At 34.9% G+C, this 26,785-nt stretch overlaps 1 protein-coding gene across 3 annotated transcripts in view; it reads right to left on the bottom strand.

Annotated features, from left to right (window-relative positions):
• SMARCAD1 (SWI/SNF-related, matrix-associated actin-dependent regulator of chromatin, subfamily a, containing DEAD/H box 1) overlaps positions 1–26,785 on the bottom strand; it is an 84,665-nt gene that overhangs the window by 15,695 nt on the left and 42,185 nt on the right. For 2 of the 3 annotated variants that reach the window (XM_043438368.1, XM_043438367.1), the window contains exons 6-11: positions 23,826–23,957; positions 21,578–21,681; positions 15,533–15,634; positions 14,459–14,540; positions 12,767–13,158; positions 3,925–4,124 (exon numbers count right to left, since the gene is read on the bottom strand). In XM_043438368.1, coding sequence (XP_043294303.1) covers positions 3,925–4,124; positions 12,767–13,158; positions 14,459–14,540; positions 15,533–15,634; positions 21,578–21,681; positions 23,826–23,957 — 1,012 coding nt within the window. The remainder of the gene's footprint in view (positions 1–3,924; positions 4,125–12,766; positions 13,159–14,458; positions 14,541–15,532; positions 15,635–21,577; positions 21,682–23,825; positions 23,958–26,785) is intronic. The other variant, XM_043438369.1, reaches the window with a different exon arrangement.

The following is a 26,785-nucleotide window of genomic DNA, read 5'->3' as shown; positions in this document are numbered from 1 at the left end:
TAACTTGCCTAAGGTCACAGTTATCCAAATCTGTGTCAACAGTGGTAGAGCTGGTATTCAATCCAGGTCTGATCCAGAGCTCTGCCTTCAATCACTGAACAGCAAACAGGAAAGTTTTCTCTCTCTGACCCACCTACTCTACAGTCAGGACTTCCTATTTTTAAATTGAACTTTCTATTATGTTTCTGAGTCATTCCTAACATCTTAGTCATCCCCCACAGATCAAAGTTCACATTCCATGAAAATGATGAAAAACTCGATAAGGTAGGCACATTACATCAGTTATAAACACATGCCAAGAGCCAATAAGCTCTCTCAATGTAAACTGACCACAAATACCCAATAAATATTTTTAACAAACAAAAATGACTGAATTTATGCATCACTAACACATGTTGATAAAGGAGTCTATTAAAATATCCTTAACTATACATAAAATTTTAAAAAGTGATGAGATTTTGAGAACCATCTACTACACTGAATTTTCCATTCAAATACAATTGTTTCATCCACATTCATAAAGCAGCTATAGTAGTTGTTCTGATCATGACATTAAATACCTTTATTGAGTACATGTATGTGTGTATTTGCTCTTCTGCTCGATTTATCTAAATCACAAGTAACTGTCTGTTGCAGCACTGCTGCCCATAACACAAATCTTTTCAGAAAGCAGAAGGATCACTGAAAATGCAGTTTTGGCAAACACTTTTCCAATTCACTTGTTAAGACAAGTTTTAAAACAGGGCAGCTATAATCTTTCTCTGTCAATCACTAATATTTAGTGGCTATACAATTACACTTCCCATTAATCTTAACATTTCAAAGTTTTCTAAAAACTTTTGACTGCGTATGAACCCCAACCACAAGTTTACAGGTTAAGAATATAAACTGCTCAGGGTTATCTGAATGGTAAGAAGTATAGCCAGGGCCTTGTGAGGTGGGTAAGTGATCTCTTCTCAGTAAGGGACCATAACTATTCTGCATTGCAGGTTTTCTTACCTCCCAATGACGAAAAAAGTGATTTTAAGATTTTCTGACGTCATGAAAGAAAATGAGGCGGCATGTTTAAAGTTACTTGTTTTGTTAGGGGGGAAAATCCTTTCAGATATAAGTTACTTTGATTTCTTTTCAGAGGGAAATTAAATTGGGTTTAAATTTCCTGTCAGAGAAAAAATAGCTTCAAAATTATTTTGAAAGGTGAGAAAGGCCTGAAATAGAAAACTGGAGTATATACAATGTGCTAAATTTAAGTGTAAAATGCAGAAGTAGAGGGCTAAACTTTTTACAGTAGTTCATATGAAACAGATCAGGGACTCTAATTGATCAAAAATTTATATCCTTTAAGTATAACATGAATGCTGAAAACACTACCACAATAATAGTTTGTACTAATAGCAGTATCCAAACTACTAAACTATTTATATCACAGGACTCTGAGTTAGTTGGATTATGTGTGCAGTATAGACTAGCATTTGACGTCACTGTCAAATGGTTTCACAGCAACTGTTTAGGAAGAGGATATAGAATCACCCTGTCAAGTTGAAGATGAACAAGATCAGAAGAACCTTAGTAGATTTAGCCCATAAAAAGACAGGACACACATGATTAAATATTATTTTACACTGAATATCTTTTCAGATATCTTTTCAGTTAGAACAATATAAAGCTGACAAAATGCTGATTAAATGCTAAAGGTTGAGAGGTGGCTACATTTATGATAGGAATAAAACAGGAGTAATGCTGAGGTTTTTTTTTTAACTCTTCCCTCACTGCATTATTATATTTTAACTTAAGGCAACTTTAACTTTGATGTTTTAAAATAAAGATTATGAATGTTAATGGTTTTGAGATACATATGAGAATTTTTTCTCTTGCTAGGACTTCAACAGTGTACTACATAGTTAAAAATATGTCACAGTTCCACTATGTCTGTATTTTATCTCTAAAAGGTTATTTTTCTGTTATAATTCTGATAAATTCATAATAGGAAAATAGTTAACATAATTTTGCTTCAAAATAAACTTTACTACAAAGAATTCATTCTGTTAAGCAAAAGCACAACAGGTTATTCATCAGGATTGCTTAATATTTTCTTCTGTGCTAATAAATTCTTTCCTAAGGCAAGGAAAGTACTTTAAATGTTTCTATACTAAGCAGCCATTATGCTTGGCCAGTATACCAAGTAAAAATCTGCAAGTTGCTTGTGCAACTTACAATGGTTAAAACAAAAGCCAAGACAACAAATTTCACCCCCTAAAAGTGTATCTAAATAAACTCTAGACTATCTGGACAGGTTTTCAGAAGTTGTACTTTGGACTAGATCCAATAAGCACCTAAAAAAAAGTAACTATTTTTCTCATCTGTTCAATATTTCATAAAAAAATCTTCAGTCTAATGGAAAGGATAGCTTTAATACCTGGTCATACTATTTACAAGTGACAGGACTTTGTGGACGTGGGTTTAAGAGAGAAATCTTTTAAGTGATGCAATAAAGCACTTGATTTTTTAAAATCCAAATTATGATAAAGTAGACTCAACTGGGTAAGCCTTGTAGAGTGAAGAACTCCCCATATCCAATGCTGTAGAACAAGAAGGAGCAGCTCCAACTACACTTTTAGGAGATGAATTTGCTGACATGGTCATAGTTCTTTCTATGCAACAGAGAAAAGAGCTTCTTTGTGGGAACTGCATCACGTTTCCCTACACCATCCCATAGCACCCTAGAAGGGCACAGAAAAGATTGTAACTTACTATTAAAGGCCAGTAACCATATCTTGATTTTTTTTTTCATATCTTGATTTTTAATTAACCAATGATCAGCAAATATGCTTTGATCACTAACTTAGTAAAATATCAGAAGTATATAAAATCACCAACGAAGGTAATTAATTTTAATGAGGCCTTGGTGCTAATCTTATTATATACCTACCAGAAATATTCCAAAAAGAAATAATTCATTTAAAAAATTACATAACACTGCAGAGTATGGATATATCATAAATAATTCTAACTAGGCTCTGATCTTAGAAACCTCAATTGTTTTCATGTTTCTGCCTCTGTATGTATTATCACAGTACACAATTTTATACCTTTTTTAAAATGGAAGCATTCTGAACAGTTCTAAGTTTCCAGACAACTTAAAAATAAACTTTTAAAAGAAGTTCAAAACAAACCGTCCGCCCCCCATATCCCAACATCATGCAAAGTAGGGATGTTCACAATCACAAAATGCTGTGTTAGTATGTTCTGGTTGTTGGACAATTTTTTTTAGTGAAAATACTTTAGTAGCTTATTTTTTTGCAAGAATTCTGACAAGGTATTTTACTGACAGCAGCAGGTGGGGGAATATACTTCTTGTATTTTTTCTTTTTTTATCATTTTTCCTTACATAATCTATTTAATAAAAGTATCCTCATTTTTTGTGTTTCTACCTCAAAAATATTTAAAAATTTGGGCTTTTGAAAGCATTTAAAACATTTAATCACATACATAGGATATTTTAATCATTTCATTCATGATTAAAAAGAAACTGAACTAAGACAAAGTTTTACATTGATACAATTGAGCAGTTGACTCTTCGAAGCCCTAAATTAGCTAAAACCACCTTTTCAGGTTCTATGACTATAAGAAATTATCTGCCATCACAAGGAAAACATAGGTTATGTAAGACCATAATATTTTCTCCCTCTAACTTACAATGTGATAATGGAGGAAAATATCCTGACTGAGGAGAAGGGCAGTGGAGATCAATGGAAAAGAATTCACATACCACTTATATACCATTTTAGGTAACCCTGGTTTTTCCTTTTAACATTAGTTTTCCTATCATTTCCATGGTTAAGTTTCCTAGGCACAATGTAGAAATAAATTTAAAAAACGTACATAACTGAGATAAAACAATAAATAGGTGCATACAAGTGTTACCTTTGGTTTAGAATGGAGGGTTGCTCTGTGTTCCATCCACCTCCATTTCCAGTGAGCATGGTAACTTGTTTTGTCAGTTTATTTGAAATGTCTTCACATTTGTTCATAAGCCTTATAACTACATCCCTTTCTTGAATCAGTGTTTTACAGTGCCATATCAAATCTTCTGATAAGCCATTCGTTTTGGACATCTTTGTGAACTATGGCATGAAAAGAAAAATAATTTAACAGTTCAGATCTAGAGTCAAATGGAGAGTCAATCTCAATTTCTTTCTTTGTGACAAAAAAGTTTCTTAAACTTTTATTAATGACCTTCCTACACCAAGTGCAAAGACAACCAGCATTTTCATTCTCATATTTTCTCTTTGATAAATCTGCCATCTTAAACTCATCATGTTGAAATAAAATATATCTTTCTCTTCAAAATACACAATCCCAAGCTTGTTACTTTGATTCTAGTAGCTGTTCTCTTATGGGAGAAACTCTAACGTAATTGTTAATGTCTCCTATCAGTCATTTTTTTGCCTTTAAAACTCGATTCATGTCTATTACCAAAGGTAACGATGCCAAATGTAGTAACTGCAGACCAGATCTCTTATTTTTGTTACATCCTATGAATATGACATACAGTCACATGACTATAAGATTAATTTTTCTGAAACATACTTTTCCCTATCTAGCATCAAAGTACAACCCCTCAAGCTTTCAAAACTTTAATTATTGATATTGTCCCTTGATATTTTACCCTAAACTGAGACTAATATTTGGAAAGATACTGCCCGAATCAAAAGTTAACTGTGATCAACTCAACAGCTTGATTAAACTTAAAAATAATATCAATTTTAATACAAGACTTGGATAAATGGCTTTGTGTGAAAACTCAAGAGTTTCTTTCAAAATATATTCATATTTATTTTTCTAAAGGAGATAGTGACTACTTCACAATGTAGAAGTTTTAACAGAATTAGAATTTTTCCACATAGCTGAAAAATAATATACCCTGAAAATCTGTAAAAAAAAAATTTTTTTTAATGTAAAGGATTAGAAAAAACCCCAGTAGCTATTTGAAAGCTGTTTGTTGGACAAAAAGAAAAATAAACAAAATTCAGAACAGAATAAAGCCAACTAAATTAAAACCATCTTATCAAGATAAAACCACACGATTTTGACTCATGACATCTTTCTTGGCATATTTTTTCAAGTTGTAACAAGAATCTCATTAACAACTCCAAATAATCCCAGTTATCACAATATTTCTAAGTTCACAGAGACGCTCAAGCAATAGAAATTTAGTAGAGGATATACTGAGAAAATACAGTTTATATTAACACAGTTTTTATATCTAACTTAGAGTAAGTTGGTAAGAAATGAAACTTTTAATCTGTTCCAAAGCCATATTATTACTTTACTGCAGGAATAAAAGACAAAACAAAGATTCAGCATGCCAAAAAACAGCATTATGAAATACAAAGTTATTTGCACACTACCTTATATTTTCACAAGGATAACAAACATTCATAATCACAATGTAACCTTCCATTTGGTACTTTCAGGGAAACGATTTACACATAAAGAACAGGATATGTAGGAATCAGTGCCTTGAAGATTTTAAGGAGGTTCTATTAGAACTACAGTATTTTTTTTAATGGAACCCCCAAAAATAATCTCATGTCTATTGTTGGGTATGTGTTTGTGATATGTATGCGTGAGAGAGAACAAACAAGAATAGCCAGGAAAAGAAAAACAAAAGGAACATACAGTGTGTGCTTTGTATGTGCCGGAGACTGCTAGGTAAGACTCATTAAATCCTCACAACTGCAAGATCAGTCCACCAGTTCCGGATGAATAAATCAAGGCTCAATTCCCAAGGTTACAAAGCAGGATAAAAGACTCCAAAGTCTATGCTCTTTTCACTAAAAACTAGTAACTCCCCAAATAAAACAAAATAAACAAAACCGTGAAAGTTAAAAATCAAAAACCCTTTTTTTCTGCAACCAACTGCCATTTATTTTGAGTTTTATTTTTTAATAAAATAACGATTTTATCTATCACTGCCCTGGCTGGTGAACATACCTGGTATACAGACATATTCCCTGTTCTCATGTGGTTTACAGTCATTGGGAAAGACACACCACATACAATTTTAAGTGTTAACAACTGGTATTACAAGTTGTTCAGTCACTAAGTTGTGTCTGACTCTCACAAGGAAAAAAAAACAAAAGTTCATGGGTATGATATAATCCAGGGAGTCCTTTCAGAGTAATAAGGCCAGAAATCGCAAAGAACAGTTTTGACTCAAAAAAGATCAATTTAATATGTCAGAACCTAGAGAAGTAAGAGATAAACATACATTAAACAAACAACTAACCAAACATTACCAATTCCTGATGAAAGAACACATCACCAACCATTTAATAGTACTGGTGGGAACATCTAATTCTAATTTTGTTACTTCTAATTCCACAGAAAATACAACCAGAAAAGCCCAGACTGGGAAGCTATAGAACAAATGATATAAGTTTCTTCACCAAAGATTACAGGAAGGGTTGGGGCAGGAGGGAGGGAAAGAGGCAGAGGAAGGTGGTGGGAGATGGGGAATGGAGGAGTAGAACGGAGGACAGATGAAACAAGCTCCAAGCGGGTAACTGAAACTGGTGATGAGTACACAAAGGTTTGCTACACTATTCTAATTTTTATGTCTGATATTCTTGTAGGGGCAATGATGGGGTGTGCAAAACGCAAATCATTTCACAATGCTATAACAGTCTGATTGGGACTTAGTGGACTTGACATTTTAGATATTTTTGAAGTCAAAGTTTCAAAACTTAACTCCCTGAGCTTCTCACACTCTTTATCCCTCTTTCCATACAAGACAACCAACATTAGAGATGATCCAAACTACTGCTGTTAGTTTAGAATTTAGATCTAAGTAGTGATACACTATGTCAATAAATGTAAGACATCAGTTTCATTTCTCATCAGAAAGAGAAAAAAGTTTCACTGTTTGATAAATTTGCTAATATCAGCTTTAGTAATTAAGTAATAGTAAACGCAAAACATCTCTCTCATGTAAGTGAAGACTCTAGGGAGCAGTTCAGTTCTGCTAGAGTGGTTCCAAAAACCAAAACTTCTACTTTGTTGCTTCAATATCCTCAGCATGTGGTTCCCAACATCACACCAACAGGAAGAAGAGATCCTTTAAGGACTTTTTTCAAAAATCACAGTATACTTCTGTTATCTCTCACTGGACAGGAATTTGTCAAGTTACCAAAGGGAGGCTGAAAAAAGTAGTCTTAAATATACTGTGGGTAATGTCACCAGTCATAAACCTGTTTTAAAGCACAGAGTGGGTTAAAAAGACAGAAAAACAATTTGATTCAAAAAAGTTTGACTCAATATGTCTAGAAATGGCACTGATGGATGAGTAGAAAACTATAATGGTTTCTTAGCATTTCACTAATAATATATTGGGGGTATCTGCAGCTAACGTTTTTCAAGAGACAGACAACTGAACAGGCACTTACTTTACAATCCTTAGACTGCTCCACTGGTCAGTACCATAATTACAGCCCATTTACAGATGAAGAAATAGAGGAACAGAGAGAGAATTTGCTTAAGGTCATGTAAGCTGCTAGAAAATGTCAGAACTGGGATTTAAAACAAGGCCATTTAGCTCTCGGAGAAGCCAATGGCACCCCACTCTAGTACTTTTGCCTGGAAAATCCCATGGACGGAGGAGCCTGGTGGGCTGCAGTCCATGGGGTCGCTAAGAGTCGGACACGACCGAGCGACTTCACTTTCACGCGTTGGAGAAGGAAATGGCAACCCACTCCAGTGTTCTTGCCTGGAGAATCCCAGGGACGGGAGCCTGGTGGGCTGCCATCTATGGGGTCGCACAGAGTCAGACACGACTGAAGCGACTTAGCAGCAGCAGAGCAGCAGCATTTAGCTCTCTATTATTCAATCACTTCCTAGTAGGTATTTATAAAACCAAGGGACTAAATAAGGAAGCATGAAACACAAAGAGAGAAAAACAAGTTTCCTCAGGATGTCAGGGAAATCAGACCCCAACGTCATAACTGATCATTTGACCTATAAACAACCAGTCCAAACCAGAGCATGTCTTAAGACTCCAGAAGACTTTTTCAAGGAGACAAAACTGATAAAATATCTGAAGTGTTTAATAATTGAGGGGAAATTTAGACAACTAGGGGAGAGTCTAGAATTGAAGCAACAAGTATAAATACAAAACTAAGAAAAGAGAAAAATCAAGACAGCTAATAACTAGGGAAAACAAAATATTGAGCAAGGGGGAAAAAAGCAATCATGCTGTATATTACAAAGTTCAGTTATGAAAGGCATTTGCATAGTCTAACGAAGTAAATACTAAAAAAAAGATTTTCAAAATTATCACATGCGTAACATATTGCTAGGCCTGGGAAATGGGCATGTGAGACAGACAGTGAGGAGAGAGCTAATCCTACCACAAGGCTGTAATGTCTTGTGTGATGTCAACAAATAAGGCCTGCAACTGAAAAATTTGGAAAAGCATTATGTTTATATTACCTAGAGATATAAAAGTGATAAGAATCAGGCAAGATGTGGAAGCAATTACTTGCAGTACAAGAAATGAGCTAGGAAGCGGATGGATATGGATTTTCAGGGAGAACAAGGCTGTAGAATTATTTAACCTGTTTATCTAAATATATGCATAAATAATAAACATTAAAATCCAACATTTAATTTCAATTTCAAAATATTTTCATCAAGTGTGTGTGGAGGCAGGGGAGATGGGCATCTCCCCTTAAGAAAAGGTGTAAGAAAGCTACTGTTATGTCACTGCTCTGAAGACAAAAAGCATTTAACAATCCTGTAAGTTACTTGGCTTCACTAAAACAAGATTTAAGAAATACAAAGTACTCTGTAAAAGCAGGATCTACTAAGAAATCTAAAGTTATTGATTAGCATAAAAATATGACCCTAATTACATAATGTGAAATATACAAACATACACATAAACAGATGGATACTCAATAAATCTTAAGCGGCAACTATATTTGGTAGAATTTTGGCTAAACTTGACTTTCTTTTTTCTTCTTGCATGTACTGTTTCAATTTTAGACAAAAATTCTTCAAAAAAAAAAAAAAAAAGGATAAAGCTATTTCTTTCAGAGGGAAAGTAAAAGTAATTGATACTTAACTGGATAACTTCATGAAAAAAAAAACATCAACATGGCCCTGATTACCATCTCTTTGATTAATAAGTATCCCTTTAAGGCCTTTAATGTTTCTAAAATAGTCACAAATGGAAGTACCTATCTCCTGCCACCACGTGTCGCTCTTACAGCACTGGTAGCTGAATTTCTCTAGGAAGGGGAAAACCATTTCAAAGCAGATTTAATTCCCCACCTGCATAAAAAGTGGGACAGCAGCTTACAAAGTACTCAAATGCATATGTAATTTCCAAAATAAATATTTATCAAACTTATACAAATGAAAACAAAGCCTGAATACAGCAATCTTACTCATTTTACTGAAGCCACGCTATCAGGAAGTAGTACACGTTACAATGCATCGAGTGACAAATTCACAGACATTTTACAACAACCACCAGGAAAACAAAGCAAAAGAAAACTTGTAGTGTAAGTTACTAGAGGGTGGGAGCAGCACAACGAGCAGCTTGGCGTTTCCACATGAGCTAAACCTTGTTTGCTTGGTTAACAGTCAGAGAGAACTGCATTTATACTGCTCTAAATGTTACGGAAGTAAATGCATACATGAAAACGTTTCAGGTTGAGTTATTTACATAGAGTTAGCTACTCATCAACTTTCAGTTGATCAGTATACACTACCGTTCTGATTAAAGTATAAATGTGCAACATGTAAGATTATCATAGACATAATAGTATCTCCACCTTACTTTGCACAAAGCTAAATAAAAATTCAGTAAGTGATGGATGAACTGGTGCCATCAAATGTGTGAAATCTGCCAATAAAAACCCCAAATTTACCACATTAACAGTACATGCTTTTAAACTAATAACATTTTGGCTGGTTATATTCCCAAAGTCTACATGATTTAACGACGTGGCTTCTCACCATAAGCACATACTTTACTGCTATTAAGCAGAAAAATAAGAGAAATGGAAAAACTATGAGGATAATTTGACAATCTAGATTTTGATTTTTAAAAAAGATATAAAGCTGCAAACCTAAATACCCTCACATAATGCACTTATTTTGTTAAAAAAACATAATTTTCCTCATGTAAAATGAGGTGACTAGAATATCTCAGAGTATTTTTTAAAAGTGTACTTCTCTGACAAAGTCATATCATATTGTTCAACTTTACAACTTTTGTTTTAAAGACACTAAGATAATTTGCACATTCAAATTAATTTTATAATAAAATAAGACAATGAAATACTAATGATTACATTTAACCCATAAACGTTATGGAGGCTGTCATCTTGGCAAAAAATCATAATTAAAATATATGTATACTCAATTTATTGGCTCAGTTTGCACTGTAATGAAATATCTAATGAGTTTTTAAAGTTCTGCCAAATTTTCCAATCCTTAAGACTAAAATAAGCTTCAACAATAAAGTCTAGTTTACTAGACATTTGTATACTGCTCTTAATATACATAATGCCTTGTAATTTTCACTTAAGTATGACTGAGGGACATAATTAAAATTTCAAACAATTCTCATAGGAATTTCTAAAAATAGTAGTTATGAAAACAAAGGTAAATGCTATTTCTTTTGCTTCTTTTTGAAGTAGCTCACAGGTGTGTTAGCAAGCCTCTCTGATTAATAGGGAAGGAGTAAACTATAACATATGCATTTTCTTTTTTTTTTACCAAAATGTACATAATATTGACTTTCCTTTAATAACTTTAAGACGTTAAATTGCTCTTTAAACTAGTCTCATTCAAAATTCTAAAGTAATTGAAAGGAGAAGCTTAAAGTCCTAAACAAATTAAAACACAAAGCTCATACACACTGACTTGCTAATATTAACTGTTCATTTCCCAAAAGTTACATTTATTTTTACTAACATTTACTAACTTTTCCCAAAAGTTACATTTACCAACTTTTTTTTTTACTAAAGCACTGTATATGCTAAACTCAAGTGGCCAAGTTTGCTTTTTAACTGCTATATAAAATAATCAACATAAGATTAATGGCTAGTGAAAACAGTTTCTGTATTCAACTCTAAGAAAGGGGGCAAGACGCTTTAGGAGGTTTAAGTAGATAATCTCTAAATTCATGTCAAGACTAATTTAAACTATGCCAATTAATTAGTAGGGGAAATATGCTTTCTACATGCTAAGTTGCTGAATATTTTAAAAGCATCTAGGACATATCACTCTGGTATAATTTACTTTTACTGTAAGATATGTGGGCAAGTGGTTACAGTGACTAAAATACTGGCGCAGATAACTGCATTCCTTATTAAATAAATCAGAATCCCAACAAGCCTGAGCAACCCAACTCTGCAACAACATAGGAGACCATTCAAGATTAAAAGAAAGAAAAGGAAGAAAAGAAGAACAAGAAAGCCCTTCAGCAAATACTTTAACAAATAAATCACTTAGGCAAAGCCAAACAAGTTTGAAAGGGCCTGCTTTGACAGATGTTCTCCGTAAAAGCAAAAGCTTTAGGCAAAATGAATCTCTTTATTTATTTATTTTCAAAGTCACAGAATATTAGTAATGTTGTTTCTTTATTTTTCAAGTATTTTAATTTTTCAAAAAATGCTATTTACAGCCATTGTTCAGGGACCTTCCCCCACTGCCACTTCAAGATACTCATCAAAGGAACTTAGGTTCACACAGATTTGACCAAGAACAAAATTAATCACAAAGCAACTTAACTCCCTAAGTTAATAAAACTTAAAACTTTATAAAGCATCAAGAGTTACTTTATATTCTAGAGCTATTAAAAAATCATCCATATTGCTTTCACATCAGGGCTTGTTTAAAATTCATGTTCGAAAAGCCCACATTTTCATAAAAGATAAAGCAAAATTTAAAAGACAAGAGTTCTTATTTTTCTCTGTATGAATTAAGATTTGCTGACTGTTGACATTTATAAAACTCAAAATACAGGTATTTTAGATAAAACTTGTTTATAGGAAACGAAATCCCAGAGAATGATCATGCAAAGTGTACTTACCAATGCTTATGCCTTCCCTTCACCTAACGCTTGAATTCTAGGCTTCCACACACTTAGTTCTATCTTTCCACTTAAAAACGCTGCAGCCTGCTACACTCCATAAAATGGCCGCGTTGTTTAACCAAGAAAAGCATGTTAGAGATTGAGCTGTCACTTTTAAAAGAAAAAGAAAATAAACAACTGCTTCTTTTGTGGTGAAGTATAAAACACTTAGGCTGGCATTTTGAATCATGGAGCTCCCCTGGATGTTGCTATTGCTCTTCAAGTAGTTGTAAAATTTCTGCCACATTCTTGCTTTCTGCATGGTGTCTCAGCAGTAACAGATCAGAACAGGCTAGCAAACAACTCCTTCCTTAATGGTAAGCTCTAATTTCTTCTTCTGCAGTTAAATGAACCAAGTTTCTATGCAAAAAAATGAGTGACAGTATGCCCAGCCAATCAGCTTGGGGTTTTTCAGGAAAATCACCCCCTAATTCATTCAAAATTAGGTCATATGACACTATTTGAAATACTATTGGCTTAGAATGATAAGTAATGTTTGACTCTACACAGGATAAGGCCACCCCATCTATGCTTCCCTGGGCTGAAGACACCTTGACTATGAACGGTACAGTGAAAACACACACATACACACACACAGGGAAAAAAATGTAGCCTTACCAGAGCTTCCCAACTATTAAAGGGCCGGAGTTCTGTTATCTTCTGAGCCTTTTTCTGAGAACACTGAGGAATCAAAGTAAGTTCACCAATTGAAGCATCTTGAAGGAAGTGAAGGATTTTACCTTTATAGCCATCCTCCATCACTTCTTCACCACTACTATAGTCCTCGTCTAGCGAACTACCGACATCAGAACCTGAATCATATTCAGAGTCTTCAATAACTCTTTTAGGATTAAATACATTTTTTTTACGTTTCTTGTTAAAACCATTTTGTGGTTTCATGGAGCATTTCTGTTTGAGTTTTGTTTTAGCTGCATTTTTAGGATAATTTTGATTTCTTGAAGAAACCTCTTTTCCATTTGGAAACTCACTCGGTGAAGCATATTGCATATCTGAGTACAAAAAGAGACAAAAATAACTATATTAGAAAGATATAAATTAAATATAAAGATATAAGACTTAAAGATTTCATATAAGAAAAATATTTACAACGATATTCATGTGTTTTTCAATACAGAATTCAATCACAATTTATTGTTAAATCTTGATTTTCCTTAAAGAGAAATACTGAAGTAGAACTTGAAATTATACAAAGAATTGAAATATTAGTTTCAAAAACAGGTGATAACTTCTTTCTTAAAATGAATTAAATATAAATCCTCATTTTCTATCAAAGATCCTGAGAATATAAATGGCAGCTGCATATACATAAGACCCCATGATGGTATTTAGCAGTCCCACCCCCAGGCCAAAACAGATGGTGTTAGAAAAACAATGCTCATCCTAAATTAAAACTATCCATTTTATAATTAATTTTCCCATCACCCATCTCCACTATTCTAGGTTCATCTTTACTAAAAGTCATTTAAATATACTATTAAAAAGCACCACCACTTTATCACTGATTAATCTATTATATTCCATGGATTTCTAAGATGTCTGTGATTGAAGGTCCATTTATTTTACATACTGGTAAGAAATATGAACAATTAATCTATAACCATTATTTTATTATCTAGAATGTTTTACTTACTCAAATAGCTTTGAGACTTGCACATTTAAATACATTCATTTTTGTACATATATTAAAAAATAAGAACAATAAATTGAATTTCTTCACATTTCTTCACATTCATAATCCTTTTCTGAATCTTATTTCGGACTCAGAACTGATGATACTGGTGGCTTTCTTTTCTCCACACAATACCATTCTCTGTGCATTAAGAGCACTGCTGTACAGCATTACCTAAAATAATTCATTAATAAAAACAACAAAAAACCTACAGCCATTGTGTTGGGCTTTTAAAAAACTGGCTTTGCAATTAAGAGCTAGTCTACTTGATTCCTACTTAAGAATGTTACTAAACATGTGTGGTTCAACTTCGCTCCACTATTTCTCTACGCTTAAGTTCCTAAAGTTAAAAATATTCCACTATGGGATCAGTGCCTTTCTTCCATGCCAGCAACACTCACCTTATAAGTTTCTGATACTGATGCTTTCGATATTCATGTAGTGTAGGTGAGAACATCTATCTTACAATGATTACAAGGAATACAGGGAACTGGTTTCCAATATCTCTTGCAATCCCATTCTCTGGCTATTAACTAATAAGTTTACTATTTTCTTACATACTAAAATATAATATATTGGGAAGTATGAATTTTCTATAATAATATAGAACAGATAATTACCTTGGTCTTCTGCAAATACTTTTAAAGATTCTAAAGCCTCTGTGTACATCCATTCATGTTCCTTGAGTACTTCCCTTAATTCCTAGAAATAAGTCATTGATCTTTTTATTAAAAATCTAGAATTAACGACTTGTTGAAAAGAAAAGTTTTATACTTTAAAAAATAAATCACTTAAAAACTTAAAAGAATTCATATCTGATGATTTCACACTTGCTTTTATGTTGCTCTTTACAAATGCTTTCTGTATATATAATTTCACTTCTGTGAATATACAACAGTCTTTCTTCAAAGGGAAGGAAGCTTGACAGTTTTTGCATTTCTACTCTTGCTATGGAGTACTCTGAATACCAGAATATCAAAAAATGTTTGCTCAGTTAAACTTCAACATGCAGTTAAGCTTTTTCATAAATTGACAACTTCAAAATCCAATTGAACATATGTAAAGAACCAGTATAGCAACAAGACTTTCCTTTAGCTCATCAGAATTTAGCAGATGTGCATATACTTGAATAAATCAACACAGGTATAAATGTATTCCCACTGTGAAACAAATAACGTGTTTCCAAGTACAATATGATAAAACAGAGGCTCTTTTAGGAATGGCATGCTTGGCATGGGTCTTTACTGAATCAGAAAGTATTTTTACTATCTAGCAAATAAACCAAAGATTATGGAATATCAAGGCACTAAAATGCATTATTATACTTTAAAATTCTTTACGAAAAACTAAAGGTTGAGAATATGAAAAAAACTAAAAGAAGTGACTTGGGATTATAGATGACTTTGCATTTTATATATGAGTTGACAACTATTACTACAGTTATACTTGTTATGCTTACACAATGTTATCATTATAGCATTGATATTATAGTATCAAAGAGGCAAATAAACAAGGTAAACAAGTTATACAAATATATTTTATAATATTGATAAAGAGTTAAATAAAATATAACTAAATATAATTAGAAAAATGCAAAAATCACTCTAAGCTTTTCACGTGGTTGACCTCAAAGACTATCTGTTTTGTAATACAAACAGCACACACTGATTAAATACCTATACATGAGTACTCACCTCTTTATCAAAATTGGGAAATTCCTTTTGCAATTTCAACACAATACTTTCCTGCTTTTCCCAGTTACTGCTAGATTCTGCAGATTCATTTGACTCTTCTCCCTAATGGGGACAAAAAAAAAAAAAAGAGAACCAATTTAAGAGATCAGGAAAAACAGTCTTAAGACAATCACATTTATACTTTGACTTGATTTGAAAGCTTTCACATTCAATCAAGAAGAATTAAAAAATGCTTCTTTCTGTTCATGTGAAAGTTGACAAATTTACATCTTAAGAATAAAAATATTACTGGTTATAGATCACTCAAAGACCCTGAATTTTTCAGGCAAGAATACTGAGCAGGTTGTCAAGTCCTACTCCAGGGGATCTTCCCAACCCAGGGACTGAACCCATGTCTCTTGCATCTCCCAAAATTGGTAGATGGATTTGTTACCACTATGCCACCTGGGAAGCCTACCACCCTCAAATTCTGGGGTCCCCACTTTCATCAATTATATGGGGGTCCAACCTGAAGCATGCTGCAAATTTTACTTTAAAAAAACAAAAGATAAATGGCTGGACATTGCTGCCTCTGAGAAAGAGGTACAACACTTTAGTTGGCCTCTTGGGATGCTGGAGGCAAGGTACACTTCAGTTCAGTGTATGCTGCTCTGATCTGTTTATGAAGAATCCGTAAGACTGTTAGGAATGGGGCCTAGAGTAAGAGAAGGCTTTGGAGTAGGTCCAGGATGCAATGCAAGTGCTTTGCCAATTGGGTTTTGTGACCAGCGAGTAGACGCAGTGCTTCTCAAAGAATCTGTGGCTCATGAGGATGCTGCATAAAGTCTCTGGCAATCCCCAACAGGAAAATCACGGCAGAGACCCATGTGGCTTCAAAGAAAGGTCATGTCCTCTTCTGCTGACAACTACAGTCTGTTCCACTATAACATGACACATCCATTTCCAAAAATTATTGCACCATGCAAAATCATGAAAATAAAAAGCCACTGGGTTGAAAAAATTGTGTTAGAGGTATCACGTTCAAGAACTTCATTAGTGACCCACTGAAAAAAAGAAGGAAAACTTAAAAGGATAGTGCAATTTTACACATTAAATGATTAAGAAATGCATAAATACTCCAATAAATATGAACTCAAGTCTGTCTGGAATGTTAGCATTGGAAGGGCTATAGCTTATGAGTTACTATGAAATAGTAGATGAAGAGTTATTTGAAAATGAATGGCAATGGAAAGACATGCCTCACTGTCCTTGTGTCATCTCTACTGTATGGCTGAAAATATAAATATTAAGCAAATAAAAAAATAAGCAAATAAATGAAATCAATAAATTTCAGCTACTTTGCTAGCCTCCTGTTCTCATATTAAAAGTGCCTGGGAGGTTGAAGATTCAACTGCATGCCATGCACAAGTCTACTGTGTTTAGCATTAAAACCAAATTTGTATCTTCACATCAGTACAATTGTTTTCAATAACGTTTAAAACACCGGTTAACACTGCTAATCTGTCATGGTACAGCTTTTCGATTTTCACTGTCGCTGTCCTCAACATCATCTACATCCACATGGTATCAGCAGGAAGTCTTTTGTGGTGAGATAAGCAGGGTGGGACCCTAGCTCTTCAATATCCTCATTTTCTATCTCCTCAAATCCAATCTGTTTTCCTACATCAACAACTTGCTGTGAATTTAAAACATTTCTCTGAAGGTTCAAGTTCTTCAAAATCACAAGTCACTGTGAAGAAAAATTTTCCACAATACATAATGCAAACACTCTTTTGTCATCAGTCTAGGCTTCTAAAAATGGTGGCAATGACTACTCCAAAGTTAAGTTTCTCAAAATTCTAAAACCATATTTGTATCCTCACCTTCAATTACAATAATTAGTATCTTAAATGCTCACTTTAAATAGTAAGTCATAAATTCTGCTAACACATTTTTACTAAAACACTGTATCAGAGAGTGGTTTTTGGAGGCAAAAGAGAAGACACTGGGGTTGAGTTTAGCTTCTATAGAGGGACAGGCTTGAGGATTTACAAAAATTTTAAAAGCTAAGTGTTTTCATTTGGGTTCTGTTTTTGCAATAATTCTCTATAACAAAGAAGAATTAGGTAAATATATCAATGCAGATTTGGCCGGTCCATCCATTTTTGCTACAGCTATAGTGAACTCCAAGACTGACTTGAACAATTCTCTTAAGAGGTTCAGTTTGTTAAGTGATAAACTACCACTGGGCTTCCCTGGTGGCTCAGTGGTAAAGAATCTGCTTGACAGTGCAAGAGAAGTGGGTTAGATCCCTCGGTTGGGACGATTCCCTGGAGAAGGAAATGGCAACCCAGCCCACTATTCTTGCCTGGGAAATCCTATGGGTAGAGGAGCCTGGTGGGCTCCAGTCCATAGGGCTGCAAAAGAGTTGACACAAACAACTGGCGACTAAACACCAATAACAAAACTACCACTGGCTTCAGCTTCAAATCTCTATCTGGAGTTGGTGCTGAATATCACAATACTGGTACTTTTCAAAGCTTTAAATTCTAGAGTACATTTCCTGTCTTTCAGATTTGAGTCCTTTGATGCATGTGTTCACTAACAGATATCCACTTCACTAAAATTAAGAATTCAATTCAATATACAAGCTGCCTTGTCAGTTTACTGCTGCACCACTGCTGTAAAATTCTTTTGTAGTTTCCTCATCTGCACTCATCACTTGGTGTGACAGCTGATGGCCTCAGAATTTGTGACATCACTTAAAAATACTAAAGCAACCACTACTGACACTAAGAGAAGGCAGGATATGGTAATTTCCCATTTAAGATCGTTATTATGCACATATAAAGGTACACATGAAAATGGCTGTTTCGGATTTCTTCATGCTTTGGTCTTTAATCCAGATGTTGAATCATTTTCCCTTTCATTTCTTCATGCCTCTTTTTATTGACTTCACAGCATTTTAAGGTGGCCCAGCCACATACTTGCATTATTTGTGGCACTCTGATGGTCCACAATGTGGATTCCTTTATGCCTGTATCTACATGTTCTCATTTCTTTCCAGACATTTGTTTCAAGCCTCTCCTCAATACTTTCTCTTTTTTTATACATTGCCTGGTATTTATTTTTTTTGGCCGTATCCCACGGCATGTGGCATCTTAGTTTCCCGACCAGGGAGTGGACCTGTGTCCCCTGGCTTGGGCAGTGTGGGGTCTTAACCACTGGACAACCAGGGAAGTCCCGGCTTGGCATTTTTGAACCACAATGTTTAAATATGTTTGAGATGTTGAAAGAGTGCTTCCTTCAAATAGAATACTTCACAAATGTGAAAGAAGAGCAAAACACACACTTGTGAGAAAACAAAGATGGTAAAATAAGGCAGTTAGTAGATGTCTAAGGTATGCTCACTTCCTTCCGAAGTGGCCCAGGTCAGCTGGGTGCAGTTTTCTTAGTCATCTATCTTGTGCTTCTCATGGACAAACTTGTATAGAAACAACACAAAATTCAGGTAATACACAAATTATTCTCTAATATATTCACTGCACTGGAACAAGTTACCATTTTTAAAACAGAAAAACTGATCTCTCTTTGTGAAACAGTTCTTGGCTTGAAAGGGGGGGTCCTGACAAGACCAGAATGGTTGACATGGAGTATCAAGTGACCATGAGACGTGAGCTGTTATGTGACCTGGGTGTGTGATCTACCAAGACTGTATCTGAGCGTGAGCAGCAGCATCCCATCCTCAAGTGGAAAAGGTGATGGTGTATTTGAGACTGGACTTAAGCAGGTTCAGGAAGCACAAATAAGCTGCATATACAGGTGTCTCAGACTCCCATGTGACTGAATTCTGCTTTACTGTTGCCCTTCCATCAATAACATCTACTGCACTATGGGAAATTCTTCATGATGAGATAAAGTGGGAGAAAAATCTTAAACTTGTTTTACAAAGAGTTTACATAATTCTTAGTTAGAACCAACTGAAAGTGAACAATATAACAAAATTCCACTTAAGACAGCAGTGCTGTACACAACTTTGGGTAGTAAAACTTATTGTCCATTTTATATAGAAAGAGATGGCCAGAAGTACAGATAAATGATTTATCACAGACAGTAGCTCAGCAGAAGAACGAGAGTGGAAGATCAGTGACCAGAAGTCTGGGGAGGAGGTGCACTATTGAACTTAGAAGTTTTTCTGAGAACAAAATATAAGGGTAAGAGCATCCCATATGAATGCTCAGCAAAGGATGTCTAATGTATAGGAGTTTTTAATAATCATGGGGACAAGATAATTCATTCTGTGAACCAAAATAAGATTGCAGCCACTTGGATGCATGCTCAATGTGTCTATACACAAGCGACCATAGCAACATAGACAGTCTGCGCATGCAGATCAATAAGACTTTCTCACACCAAGATTTATCTGGCTATGGCTACTGGTGAGGACTTGACCTGCCAAGAGCAGAGGCCAACAATGAATTCCCATGATAGTGAGACCCATTCCTTGGGAGATTCAGTCAACTGTCTGGTGGCAAGTTGATGACATTTAATCCCTTTCATTATGAAAGGGACAGTAATAAGAAATTTACTGTTATGGATTAGCCTTTCCTACCCACCTGTATTTGGCAACAGCAGTTATAGACTGAACTGTGTCCCTCCAAAGTCTTCTGTTGAATAATGGCCAGTACCTCAGAATATGACCTCATCTGAAGACTGGCTCTAAGTAATTATTACTGAGGTAATCAAGTTAAAATGAGGTCATTAGGGTGGGCCCTAATCCAATGAAGAAGAGGAAATCTGGAGATAGACAAGCACATAGGGAGCATACTCTGTAAGGATAAGGCAGAGTTCTACAGGTCAAGGAACATCAAAGACTGCCAGCAAACCACCAGAAGCCAGTCACAGAGGGACGGAACAGCCTTTAGAAGGAAGCAACCCTTCTGATATCTTGATCTTGGACTTCTAGCTTCCAGAACTGTGAGACAATATATTTCTGTTGTTTAAGCCACTCAGTTTGTGGTCCTTTGTTACAGCGCCCCTAGGAATCCAATGGCATCACATGCAGATATATAAAAAGCTTAATCACACTCTGACACAGCAATCAATGCTTCTGACCAGGGGAGCCAATTTCACTGAAAGAAAAGTACATCAAGGGATTCATGCCCAATGAAATTCCCTGATCTTACCATGTGTCTCAATGCCTAGACGCAGCAGGCTTACAGAGCAGTGGTATCACTTAATGAAATTTAGAATGTGAATTTGTTGATAGCACCCTATAAGGCTAACGTGCTACTCAACAGACGTAAAAGCAAAGTGAATGCTTTGAAGCAGCCATCAATAAATATGATACTATTTCTTCCATGGCCATTATACGTAGGTTTATAAACTGTGGGCCTAATCTCTTATACTAGTGGTTATTCAAACCTAAAACTCAGAATTTTTACTTCCTACCAAGGAAAGAATACTTCTATGGAGGGACACAACAGCTGTCCCATTAAATTAGGGTGGAGACTAAATGAGGCAAAGAAAGGGGTTACTGTGTTAACTGGGGTGACTGACTTTGATTGCCAAAAGGAAATTGTGCTGTCATGAATGCAGACACGGAGGAGTATGTCTAGATTCATTGGGAGGCCTCTTAGTAGATCTATTCCATAAAGTAAAAGTTAACAGAAAACTATAATAACCCAGTAAAAGCATAACTACTATTATATTTAGATAAGCAGTTAAACATCAAAGGAGTCGTCTACAGGAATTATAAGTAGCTGTCACTGAGGAGTTTGAAATGGTGCTGGTGCTAATGACAGCTGTTTTATGTAAGCGTTGTACAATCACATGTATATACATATACATTTTACAAGATAAAATTTAAAGTATATTCTTCCCAAAAGTTACTTTACCACACCACTAGAATATTTTTAAAATCAGTTTTATAACTCAGAGATAAGCAATTAATACTGCTGTGAGAGACAAGACTGATTCATTGAGGTGTATTTTTAGTATATTCAGATTCAACACAGCCTGTGCGTAAGCAGCTAATTTTGATGCTGCAATTCAAATGTAACTCACATGATCCAGTCTCTTCTTTTTCATAGATTGATCATCATTAAATTCATCTTCCTCGAATGGCTCTGAAGAAGAAGATAATTTTCTTTTCCTGGGTCCACCACCTTCTAAAACAAGACAAGGACGTGCAAAGTTCACACCGATACAGTATAAGAATCATTAATGTAAAAATAAGGGCAAACTACACTTAATAGACAGGTCTCTTGATATCAGGACAATATTATTTCTTTGACATATGACATACATTCAATAAATGCTAACTGCATTGAAGGAAAAATAAAGAGGGATCCTTTTCAGAGTTTCAAAAGTAGAAATCACTGTAATACTATACGTACTTATAAACTATCACATTATTTAATGTTAATGATATATATCTTTGAATTGACAAGTAATTCTATAGTAGAAAGAAGAGATTCTCCTCAATGACTGAATGTTCAGTAGTGAAAAAAATTGAGCCCATCAGCTTATCTGAATAACATCAAATAACTGTCAATAATTAAGTATCTATTATGTACCAGGCTTTGCAGGGGCTTTTATAAACTGCTGTTTCATTTACTTTCCACAACAAATCTACCAAGTAAATATATACTCATTTTACCAATTAGGAGGAACTGAGAAACAGAAATCAAGAGATGAATGCTTTTAACCTAAAAACAAGACAGCACAACACAAGAGTGTTGTATGACAGTAACAGGAAATGTGCCCATTCTGTCACGACTGATAGAAAAACTCAATTTACATGATTTGGAAAAGCTATGTTACTTATGTTTTACTTTGTATACATTCATATACTTCTTCAGTACCTTCACTTTCAGAGAGCAAATTCCAGAGACATACTGCAGTACTTGTATGAAAGTGTTTGCTAAAAGCTTACAAAGGTTTAAGATTTCAGTATTAATTGTATCAGTACCCTAACTATGCAGTTAGAAATAAAAGTTGTAGGAATATTCAAAATAAGTACAGACACAACAGCTTTTAAGCTATAAGCACGAAAATGTCATAATATGACTATAACCAAATTGAATGCAATCAACATTTCAATGTATAATAATTACATGCTTTAAGTATGCATGCTTAAATTGTTCCCCCTTTATTTCATAAAGTAAACGTGCATTTTGCATACACCAACTAACTGCCGGCATCCATTCTATTATCACCCACATATTTGCTGGGGTTAAGTGACTACCATTCAGTTCAGTTCAGAAGCTCAGTCATGTCTAGTAATCAGGCATATTACTAATGACTACCATTCTAATACTAAGAGTTTCAAACTAGGTGATTACACCATGTCACCTAGGTATGTTTAATCCTTTCTTTAAAAAAAAAAAACCAGAAAAGTATATTTAAAACATAAAAAGTAAAACATGAAACTGCAAAAAAGAAAATATGAACAAAGAACACTAACAGGCAATTCAATAGGGGAAAAAGAAAGAAAAAAGATGATCAACATCATTAATAACTAAAGACAGGGAAAATACAGTACGCTTTTTTCCATCCTAAGATTAAAAGGAGTAGTAAAAGGAAGTCATGGCATACTGCGGGCAGTCACATTAAAACATTATACACTGTTATAGCCTATCTGGAAGGCAATCTAAATAACACACCACAGAATTTTACATGCGTGTGTCTTTCAGTTCAACAATTCTTTTTCCAGGAATTTACTTACCAAACTGAGGGAGAATGATTACTTACTCATACATAAAAATTTTTACCTAAGCATTTAAGTGCATGTCAATAAGCTATTAGGCAAGTCAGAATACACTGTTATAAAGAACTGAGTAGACTTTTAGAAATAAATATGGTTACAAAACAGCAAAAAAAACCAGAACCATAGTCACATAAAAATGTTTTTACCTACTCTTATACTGACACATATATAGAGAACTGGGGCTTCCCTAGTAGCTCAGATGGCAAAAAATCTGCCTGCAATGCAGGGGACCCAGGTTTGATCCAGGGTTGGGAAGATACCCTGGAGAGGGGAACAGCAACCTATTCCAGTATTTTTGCTGGGGAATCCCATGGACAGAGGAGACTGGGGAGCCCCAGTCCATGGGGCTGCAGAGAGTTGGACACGACTGAGCAACTAAGTACAAACATACAGAGGTAGAAGAACTAGCTAGATTCCTGACGACATCAGTAAAATCATATTTTTACCATTTAAAGTAGGGTAAAAACTTTGGATACATATTTTTGTCTTTATAACATAGTATTCATAAATGAAAACATTCAGAAGGCAATGTAAAGAACATACCTTTATTGTTTAATATGCAGGATGATACTGCATATAAAAGACTGTATTTTGTGGTAAAACCAATGTCCAACATCAGAATTTGGAGACTCTTTGTAGATTTATAGAACTGTCCAAGGCATTTAAAAAGACCCTCTGTTGGTGAGACAAAGCTGTCATTCTATACATTACCTCAAGAGTGTACTATACCGAAGATGATTGATATGACTATCCATTCTAAGAAGAAGCACGGAAGTTTACTTAAAAAAAACAAGAAAACCTTAATTTCTTCTTTCCTTATAATTTGCCATTTGACAATATCTTCAAGAAAAAGAAATAATATCAAAGTCTAGTACAACAATGACAAGTAAAACAACTCCACTAAAGTTCAACTTTAATAAGTCCTGTAAACTACATGTGGGCAGAGGTTTTGTCCATTTTGTTTCAGCATGTACCCTCCATGCCTAAAATAGCATCTGGCATCCAGTAGTAGATACAAACTAAGTATTTGTTTAATGAATAAAGCTGAATAATACAAATTGCTCAAGACCAAAAAAGACCACACATTGCTGTGGAATAGTTATTTAACAAAGTTTTCACTAGAAAGATTTTGAAATATGAGATATTATGAGGACAAGAAAGAATATGTAAAATTTCCCAAACCCATTTAGCAACTCAACAAATGTTAACAGGGTCTACAATTTTTCAAAATTTTTACAGTAGGATATAGTAATGAAGACACAACTTTCTCTTGTACCATTTCTAGTATCAGATGGCCCTTAAGAACATAAATGTTAATATGTACTATGTACTTACTATCCGCCACTCACTATAGTAAGAAATTTGCAATAACTATCATTGTTTCATAACAACCTAAGAATTTCCTACTATTACTATACTATTTTACTGCTACTGAAAGAGAAAACTTAGGGAACACCGCCCAAGGTTACACAGCCAGTAAGTAAAAGAAAAGGAAGAATCTTAATATTCACTTTGGGTAGCAGCCACACACCACACAATACCATTCCCTTGCTCAAACTGGTGAAAAAGAGATTTAAAATATTTCATGTGGAAAACAGAATATTACTCTGCCATAAAAAGGAACACCTCTGGGTCAGTTCTAATGAGGTGGATGAACCTAGAACCTATTATACAGAGTGAAGTAAGGCAGAAAGAGAAAGCTAAGTATTGTATTCTAACACATATATATATGGAACCTAAAAAAATGGTACTGAAGAATTTACTTACGGGGCAGCAATGGAGAAACAGAGAATAGACTTGTGGACATGAGGAGAGGGAAGGAGAGGGTGAGATGTGTGGAAAGAGTAACAGGGAAACTTACACTACCATATGTAAATTAGATAGCCAACGAGAATTTCCTGTATGGCTAAGAAACTCAAACAGGGGCTCTGTACCAACCTAGAGGGGTGGGATGGGGAGGGAAATGGGAGGGAAGTTCAAAAGGGAGGGGATGTACGTATACCTATAGTAGATTAATGTTGTGGTTTGACAGAAAAGAACAAAATTCTGTAAAGCAATTATACGTCAATAAAAAAATAAATTAAAAAATTTCATGTTGATAAAGTAATATCATCTTTGGAATCCAAGCAGGGGGTTAATATGAGTTAGATAACTGCAGAAGAAAGAAAACAGACCCATGAAAACATATTATGGTATTTTCTATTTTTGTATATAAATAAAAAAAAATCCACTTAGGAATATGGATACATATTCACACTGCTAATGAAATCATAAATTGGTATAACCTTTAAAATTAACACTGAAGTACATATTATATTTCAAAATGTGCGTGACCTTTGACTCAGCATCCTGGTTTCAAGTTTAGGCTACAGAAATAAAAACAGAAAGGTTTACTTGTAAAGCTACTTTCTTTTGTACTGTAGTAATGAAATAATGTAAACATCAATGCTAATTAATAGTCAGATCAGTCACTCAGTCGTGTGATTGCATGGATTGCAGCACGCCAGGCTTCCCTGTCCATCACCAACTCACGGAGCTTGCTCAACTCATGTCCATCAAGTCGGTGATGCCACTCAACCATCTCATCTCTGTTATTCCCTTCTCCTCCCGCCTTCAATCTTTCCCAGCATCAGGGTCTTTTCTAATGAGTCAGTTCTTTGCATCAGGTGGCCAAAGTATTACAGCTTCAGCATCATTCTTAGCAATGAATACTAAGGACTGATCTCCTTTAGCATGGACTGGTTGGATCTCCTTGCAGTCCAAGGGGCTCTCAAGAGTCTTCTCCAACACCACAGTTCAAAAGCATCAAATCTTTGGCACTTAGCTTTCTTTACTATCCAGCTCTCACAGCTTTACATGACTAATGGAAAAACCATAGCTTTGACTAGACGGATCTTTGTTGACAAAGTAATGTCCCTGCTTTTTAATATGCTGTCTAGGTGGGTCACAGCTTTTCTTCCAAAGAGCAAGCGTCTTTTAATATCATGGCTGCAGTCACCATCTGCAGTGATTTTGGAGCCCAGGAAAATAAAGTCTTACTGTTTCCATTGTATCCCCATCTATTTGCCATGAAGTGATGGGACTGGATGCCATTTCAGTTTTCTGAATGCTAAGTTTTAAGCCAGCATTTTCACTCTACTCTTTCACTTTCATCAAGAGGCTCCTTAGTTCCTTTTCGCTTTCTGCCATAAGGGTGATGTCATTTGTCTATCTGAGGTTACTGATATTTCCCGCAATCTTGATTCCAGCTTGTGCTTCAACAACCCCGGCATTCTGCATGATGTGCTCTGCATATAACTTAAATAAGCAGGGTGACAATATACAGCCTTGATGTACTCCTTTCCCAATTTGGAACCAGTCTGTTGTTCCATATACAGTTTTAACTGTTGCTTCTTGACCTGCATACAGATTTCTCAGGAGGCAGGTAAGGGGGTCTGGGATTCCCATCTCTTTAGGAATTTTCCACAGTTTGTTGTGATCCACACAGTCAAAGGCTTTAGCGT

The sequence above is a fragment of the Cervus canadensis genome, chromosome 19, assembly GCF_019320065.1.
Source record: "Cervus canadensis isolate Bull #8, Minnesota chromosome 19, ASM1932006v1, whole genome shotgun sequence".
NCBI classification, from domain to species: domain Eukaryota; kingdom Metazoa; phylum Chordata; class Mammalia; order Artiodactyla; family Cervidae; genus Cervus; species Cervus canadensis.
This window is presented reverse-complemented; position numbering and strand designations above follow the sequence as displayed.